The sequence below is a fragment of the Entamoeba nuttalli genome (assembly GCF_000257125.1).
Source record: "Entamoeba nuttalli P19 unplaced genomic scaffold asmbl_4587, whole genome shotgun sequence".
In the NCBI taxonomy this organism is placed as follows: domain Eukaryota; phylum Evosea; order Mastigamoebida; family Endamoebidae; genus Entamoeba; species Entamoeba nuttalli.
In genome coordinates, this window is record NW_008576898.1 from 1 (window position 1) to 8,218 (window position 8,218).

The following is an 8,218-nucleotide window of genomic DNA, read 5'->3' on the forward strand; positions in this document are numbered from 1 at the left end:
GTGTTTCAGACGTGCCACCTTCGATCTCCGTTAATAAATAAATTAAAATATAAAAATGAAAATAGAATATTTAATATTTCATTGATATTGTAATAGATAATATTTATTAATGAGCCTATATGATAAATTATAGTTTAAGAGTATAAAAATAAATAACATCATTTAATAGATGTGTATTTGAAATAGAAATAATAAAAAGAAAATAGTAATATGATTAGCTTCTATTGTTCATGTTCAGGGAGAAGAGTCATCTCAAATTGAAAACAGATAATTAAATAATAAATATCCTTAAAATCAATTACTAAATAAAACTATTCAATAATTTTAAAAAAAATGAATTAATTATTAATTTGGAAGAATTATTTTCAAAGAATTATTAAAAAATTTATTAAAAAAAGAAAATCCGTCATGAGTAGGTTGAGAGATAGCAATATCATTAAGATGATAAATAGTTCCATAAGTATTATAAATTTTTGTTAATTCTAACAAATGAGATGCAACCTTTTTTCTTCTTGAAGTCTTATGAACCCATAATACTTCTATTCCAAGTGTTGCATTTGTTTTATTTTGTTCAATTAATTTAATGTCATCGTATTCATTACAATTACATTGATAAATGTTATGTGTTTTATTTAATATTCTTGTAATAACAATTCCAATAATTCTATTATTTTCTATACAACAAATATAATTAAAATTATTTGATTTTAGATAATTTAAATCCATTTCAATGTCTTCATTTATTCTTTCATTAATAATTTGTATTTCTTTATTAATTCTTGAATTCCATTGAAATTTGATATATTTATAATTTCCTTCTTGTTGAATAATGTTATATTCATTACTTTTTATTTTTAATTTTGGTGGAAGAAGAAATTCTTTATGATATTTTTCATGTGTTTTTATATCATCTTCAATAGTACTTTGATATTCAAGATGACAAATATTACATTTAATAACTCCTGGCTGTTTTTGACAGAAATCTAAAACACTTTGTCTCTTCTTCAGAATCGTTAATGATTTAATTTGTTTTGTTTTAGAAAAATTCTGAGTCGGTTTTGTGGTTTGTCTCTTTTTCATTTTATTTTTTAGATTTTTTTTTATTATCACCTTTCTTAAAAATTAAAAGTAAAAATAAAAAAGATCTTGTTGTTAAAACACAAATTCTTATCATGTCAAAACATCACCCAGATTTAGTAATGTGCAGAAAACAACCAGGAATAGCTGTTGGTAAATTGTGTGCAAAGGATGAAGGAAAATGTCCTATTTGTGATTCATATGTCCGACCATATAAGAAAGTAAGGATTTGTGATGACTGTAACTTTGGAAGTAATCAAGGAAAATGTATCATTTGTGGTGGAGAAGGAGTAACTGATGCATATTATTGTAGAAATTGTGTATTACAAGAGAAAGATCGGGATGGATGTCCAAAAATTATCAATATTGGAAGTTCACGTGCTGATTTGTTTTATGAACGTAAGAAAAAATTAAACCAAAATTAACTTGTTAAAATGAATGTTTTGATTGACAAAAAAAAAATAGATTAAGAGAATTTTTGTTATTTCTTCTTGTTTCATTCATTAAACTATCTAATAATTCAAGAACAATAAATTTTAAACATATTATTCATTTAAATTCTGAAATTTTATAATTCATATCTTCTTTTCTTTGTATTATTAAACTCTTTTTTTTTTTAAAAATAAGCAATATCCTTTTGATACCAATTCTAATTAAACTTTTAGGATAATCAAATCTTAAATAAAAGGTATGTTAATTATTTATACAAAAAGGTTAGAAATATTATAAAATATATATGTTATATTATAGAATAAACAATAAACAAAAGTAATATTGTATCTTACATTACATAATATTATTATTAAATATAAAATAATATTCTTTCTTTTTTTTCTCATACTTTAAATAATATGAACATGATTATGTTATTGTATTGGTAATACATTTATATAATTATGTCTTTATAAAATGGATAAATAAAATATTCATTAAATTATTACCATTAAAAAAATTTCAATCCATTTAAAATTATTCAAATGATGAATTTATTAATATTTATAATTCTATACAATTGATAGTTTCAAATAATTTTTATTGAGAATAATATGATAATTGTCAAATAATGATGATATTGAAATATATAGATACAATGTCTTATAAATATATTTATTAACATTTACACCAATTTAACTGCATATTGAAATAATAAAAATTACCTTTGATATAAGTAAAAAAATTTCTTTATTTCATTAATGTTATTAGAAATTAACTTACTATATATTCACAAGTCTATAAAAATTGGTATTATTTATAAAAAAATAGATAAAATATTTTGTATCTAATTTTCAATCAAATAAATTATATTAATAGAATAGTCATAAAAAAAAGAAAAACAAAAAAAAAGAAAAACACAAATTAAAAAAGAAAAGAAAAAAAAAATAAAAAAACTGAGATTGGATTATTTTAAAAGAACTTATGATTTCACCTCGTATGAAAGTTGAAGACATTTATGACCTGACGCTGAAATCAGAACAATTACTTGATGCTTTCAACAGAAAAACTCCGGCAACTCAAATTGGACTGTATGAACCAACACATGAAGAGTGGGCATCTTTAATAGCACAATTAGGAAGACCTTCTCCTGTTATTCGAACCGCAGTTATTAGACATTTAATTTGTTTGATTGATATATCAAAGAATGTACCAGAAATGTTATTAGAAGGAGTTGGAGCATTACTTATTGCCAAAGCATTAGTTGATTATTCTACTATTAAAGAAAAAGAACCTGAAAAAGTTCGTAAATATAAAACAATGTATCAAACAATGAACAGATATGCCTTTACTTTAATCTCAACTATTCTTATGACAATTCAAAAAATACCAGTAGTTTGGGCAAGAGCAATTGTTGAAGCATCAGAAGCAATTGATTCAAGAGATACATCATACACTGAACTATATGATAGATTGATTGTTCAAATTGCACTTTCATGTCCTGATGTATTTGGAGCATCAGCCACTGAAGCATTGAGAATGATCTTTTCAAAGAAAACAACTTGGAGCCAAAACTCAGTAAAAGATTTCATTTTATTTGGACTAAATTCAATTCCACATAAAAAGTATTTAGGAATCGATCAATTATTAATTTCATTAATATCTCCAATGTGTAGTCCTGAACATTGGTTATTTTCTCAAAAAAATGTATTGACCCAAAGAATAAATGCTGATAGAGAACTTAAACAAACACAATATTCTGATGCAATTGATATATTTTTTAAAGTTATTCAAACATGGCCTGGATTATTAACACTAACATCAAATAAAGGTATTGATATCTTAGTATTAGCATTAAGATCACCAGTACCAAAACAAATTAATATGATTATTTCTAATTTATATAAGTTATTTGATCTTAAACAACCAAAAATTCAACCTCAAGGTGTTGATTATCAAGAGTCAGTTTCTGATAATTCAATTCTTAAAAACTCACCATTAGTATTATCATATTACACTCATTTATTAATTGCCTTGATTGATTCTAATTTTTTTGATGCACTTTGTGATGTTTGTGTTGGAAGACAAATGCATGATGACTTTTCAAGAGCTGAGATACTATCTCAAGAATCTAAAAAAGTAGATAAAATGAAAACCAAACCAAGTCATCGTCAAACAATCTCAGAACATTCTCAAATTGGACTTGAAGTGACTATGATTGGACTAGAAAATAATTCTCCTAATGAAAAAGATTCTAGTTCAATTGAAGAAGTTAGTTGTATTACTGTAATTGCAAAATCTGTTATTTTACTTGGAGAATTATTATATTTAGCTGGATTATTATTACCACAACGACATTTATCATTACAAAAGTTATTTGCTACAGCATGTAATTTTTCATCAAATCTTCAAACAAGTTCAACATCATTATTAGTAAATTTACATTCTCATATTCAATTTAAAATTGATGCAATTATTAAAGAAAAAAAAGATAATGAAAGATATACAATTAATGAATATATGAGTAATGATGTTACAAGTGATATTAATCAAACTCTAAAAGGTTTAAATATGATGGATGAAACTGAAATTAAAAGAAGTGTTCAAGCATCAAACATTTCATCAAATGATTATTTAACATGGAATTGGGATGAAATTTTTAAATTATTAACGTCATTATCTCAAAATATGAGATATGTTCCAATTGTTGAAAAAACGCCTTTCTTTAAGACATTAGTTAAATTTTATCAACCATCAAAAAAGAGATTTAGTGAAATTGATTGTCAACCAAAAGAAAAATACACTCCATGTGGAACAATGTTATTCCAAATTTTAATTCAAAGTGAAAGTGGTCAAGGATTATTACAAATTATCTTAAAAGAAATTGCTGCAGAACTTAAATATTTTATTCAAATGGCAAAGAAAGAAGAAGAAAGAAAACGAGATGAAGAGAATAAAAAAAAAGAAGATGATAAAAAGAAAGAAGATGATAAAAAAACTGAAGAAGAAAGAAAAAAAGAAGAAATTAAAAAGAAAGAAGAAGAATTTAGGAAATTCTTTGAAAATTTAAATGAAAAAGGACATTTCTTTGATCAAACACATTTAATGAAAAAACTTTCAAAAGAATATTTTGGATTTATTGGAAGTATTTGTGATATGAAAGAAGCACATATTGCTTTAAGTGATATATTTGATTTATATACTCAAGTTCTTGGGATTAGAAGATTAGACCCATTATCAGACCTTATTTCTTCATCATTTAGAATATCAACAAATGATAAAAATACAAAAGTAATGGAAGCAATGCTTAATAGTGAAAATATTACACTTGCTAATCGTGCTATTAAAGAAATAAGAAGATTATTAATTAGTTCAGGAGATATTACTTCAGAACAAATGATGTGGAAAGGTTGGACTATTCCAAAATTAGTTGAAAATTTAGTTAAAAAGAATCAAGTAAAACAAAATATAAAAGAAATTATTATTATTTTAAGAAATGCTATTAAAAAAGAACATATAAAAAAAGTATTTGTTGAATTTATTAATGATAAAAAAATGTATAATGAAGAAAATAAAGAAATTAATATACAACAACCTTCAGAAATTAGAAATATATTTCAAATATTAATTGATAATGAAGGTGAAGATATTATTTATGAATTACTTAAAAATGATATTTCAATTCAAAAATGTATTGAAAGTACAACATTTGTTATTGACGAATATAATAAATGGATGAAAGGTGGATATATTGCTTATATTCAAAATTATGATGAAAAAAAACGATTACCTCATTTCTTCCAAATATTATCTCTTACACCTATTGGAAGAGGAATATTAAAAGATAATAATACAACTGAAAAACTTTATATTGAATTTACAACTTCAAAATTATTAATTAATAAAAGTGGTGCTGCAATTGCATTATCTTATATTGCTGCTAATGATAATAATGATGAATATAAATTAGTTGATGAAGATATTATTAAATGTATTATAAAATCAATTTATGATGAATCATTATATATTAGAGGAATATCAACTTGGGCAATTTCAATTTTATGTTCAAATAAAAAATATGAAAAAATGTTAAATGAAGAAGGATGGAATAAGTCATATAATGGAATTATGATTCCAGGAGATGGGTTAACTGATCAATTTTATAACCAACATTATGAAAAAGTTCTCTTAAAAAATATTCCATTTTCAACTAATTTCTTAAATAATGAACAAATAGAACTTGTTAAATATGTTAGAAAAATGAGACACGCAAATATGTGGAGAAGCTCAATGAAAGAACTTAATAAAAAAAGAGCTGAAAAACAAGAATTATTTAAAAATGATATTTCTTTTAATATGGATGTTTGTAAATTATTAGACAATGTTAAAACAAGTGTTATTCAACGCAGTTTTGTCTACGAAATATTTCTTGGTTCATTACCATTACCATCTCTTAAAAATCAAGCACTTTCTTGTTCTGACAAAATTATTGGTATTGTAAAGTCAGAAGCCCCAATAAAAGATAGTAGTTGTTCTACTCCAAAAAGAAATAAAAGAGCTACAAAATCCCAAATTTGTTCTGCTGTTGATCCTACTTTTTCTTAATACATTAATTATTGTTATTCATAACATAATTATTATTATTTTTTTTTATTTTTTAAAAAAGGAATAATTAGTTCTTTATGGTTTGATTATTTGAGTTGCATTAATTTATTATTAATAGTATTAGAAACATTTAGAGCCTTGTTATTTAATGATTGTTTTACAATATTTAGACTCACTTGAAAGTCTTTATAAATTTAATTGTATTTGTAAACATTGTGATGAAGCAGTTAAAGCAACAAAAATTAATCCAAATTATTCAAATGATTCTCTTGATACTTTATTACAAAACAGTGAAGTATCTCATATCCAAAAAGAAATTAAAGTTTTTCCAAACTTAGAAACATTACAATTATCAAATGATTGTTTAGAACAATTATATAAAACACATAAATCATATTGTTTGTTGTGTTATATTTTATTGTAAAATAATAATATCAATAAAATTCTCATAATTTATAGTAGAAGAATCAATCAAATTAATTAAAATAACTGATTATATTCTTAAAGAAAAAGAAAATCGACTTATTAGTTTAAAATTATTACAAGAAAAAATAGTTGAAATGAAATTAGACTGTGATTATCTTTTGAATGGAATTAACTTATTTAATTGTCATAAATTACATAAATTAACATTAAGAATTGGTAATGTCTTTCAAATACATTATTTAAAAAAATATATCGAAGAAATAAAAACAATTCCTTTTCTTCAACTAACTTGTATTTTTCATTCTAAACATCATCAAATTGTTTCTAATATTTTAAATGATTTCCCAAAAACTAAATTAATTTGTTGTTGGGTTGAAAAAAGTACTTGTAATAATCTTATTGACTTGGTTCATCACTCACAAAATCATTTCATTGGAGTTTCTTATTTAGGCATTGATTCATACTCTGACTTTAATAATTTCCCTTTTATTTTATTACCTCATAGAAATGGTCAATTAGAATTTGCTAATGAAATGGTTATTGAACCTTATTTCTCTGAATTATTAAAGAACTATTATCCAGGAAATTTAGAAATTGTTGGTAAGAAATTAACTCCTCTCATTTCACAAAATAATTTTCTTGTTGACTTATCTTATTTAAATGACATAACTAAATTATCACTTCTTGACAGTAAAACAAAAAATATTAAATATATCCTTCCTTCTTCTTTAAAGGAACTTAAAATCCTTAACTTCGCTTCTTTTGATGATATTTTAAATATTAATGAAATTAAATTAAAACTTAACAAATTCTCTAACAAACAAATAATATAATTTTGTTGTTTCTCTTCTTCTTTCATTTTTTCTTTTTTAAATATACATTTAAATCCTTTATAATGTAGAATTTGTTTTAATCTACCTGAAATAATTTAAAGTCTTTTTTTATTATCTCAAAAATATCTATTTAATTCTTATATTTTAATAGTAATCAAAAATGATTAACAAATATAAGTCTAGTTATTTAAAATTTAATATATTGTTATATGACATTACAAAAATATACTTTATTTGAGCAACAAAAGTTTATAATATTATTCATTAATATTCTTGTATTATTTTAAAGTCATGTTGTATTAATTAAAAACAAAAAAATATTTTTGTTATATAAAACGATAATGAAAAATATTTTTTTGTTTTTATTAAATTACAAATTTTAAAAACATAATTAAAAAAAAATATAAAACTATAAAATAATATGCAAGTTTTTTTGTTATGTGCTTTAATATTTACAGCTTTTGCTGGATATGGAGTTGATATTGCAGAACCTATTAGTGTTAGTTCAATTAATTGTTTGAGAAATATTGGATTTAATTCTTTTTTCATTTTTAGATGTTGGAGAAGTCTTGGTTCATGGGATCCAAATGCTAAAGGAATTAATAACAACGCTCTTTCTGCAGGTTTTGATGCACACAATATTGATGCATACTTTTATCCATGCATTTCATGTGGTGATCCCGCTGGACAAGTAAATTCATTTTGGAATCAAGTGGTAGCTAATGACATGAAGTTTGAGAGGGTTTGGTTTGATGTTGAAGGATATTGGAATGATGAAGAGTCAAATAAAGAATTCTTTGAAACAATGATCAACCAACAAAGAGCAATTGGATTTAAGGCTGGTA

At 23.2% G+C, this 8,218-nt stretch overlaps 4 protein-coding genes across 4 annotated transcripts; 3 read left to right on the top strand and 1 right to left on the bottom strand.

Annotated features, from left to right (window-relative positions):
• Positions 1-345: 345 nt before the first annotated feature.
• On the bottom strand, positions 346-1,080 carry ENU1_107190 (hypothetical protein; the record flags this gene model as incomplete). Its single annotated transcript, XM_008859461.1, has 1 exon — positions 346-1,080. The coding sequence occupies one exon, from the start codon at positions 1,078-1,080 to the stop codon at positions 346-348; it is 735 nt and encodes a 244-aa protein (XP_008857683.1).
• Positions 1,081-1,172: 92 nt separating this feature from the next.
• ENU1_107200 (PHF5 family protein) lies at positions 1,173-1,502 on the top strand (the record flags this gene model as incomplete). Its single annotated transcript, XM_008859462.1, has 1 exon — positions 1,173-1,502. One exon carries the CDS (start codon positions 1,173-1,175, stop codon positions 1,500-1,502), a length of 330 nt encoding a protein of 109 aa, XP_008857684.1.
• Positions 1,503-2,493: 991 nt separating this feature from the next.
• Positions 2,494-6,114, top strand: ENU1_107210 (cytosolic regulator pianissimo, putative; the record flags this gene model as incomplete). The annotated part of the gene is made up of 1 exon (XM_008859463.1): positions 2,494-6,114. The coding sequence occupies one exon, from the start codon at positions 2,494-2,496 to the stop codon at positions 6,112-6,114; it is 3,621 nt and encodes a 1,206-aa protein (XP_008857685.1).
• A 148-nt stretch (positions 6,115-6,262) lies between these two features.
• Positions 6,263-7,373, top strand: ENU1_107220 (hypothetical protein; the record flags this gene model as incomplete). The annotated part of the gene is made up of 2 exons (XM_008859464.1): positions 6,263-6,512; positions 6,574-7,373. The coding sequence occupies 2 exons, from the start codon at positions 6,263-6,265 to the stop codon at positions 7,371-7,373; spliced, it is 1,050 nt and encodes a 349-aa protein (XP_008857686.1).
• Positions 7,374-8,218: the final 845 nt, after the last annotated feature.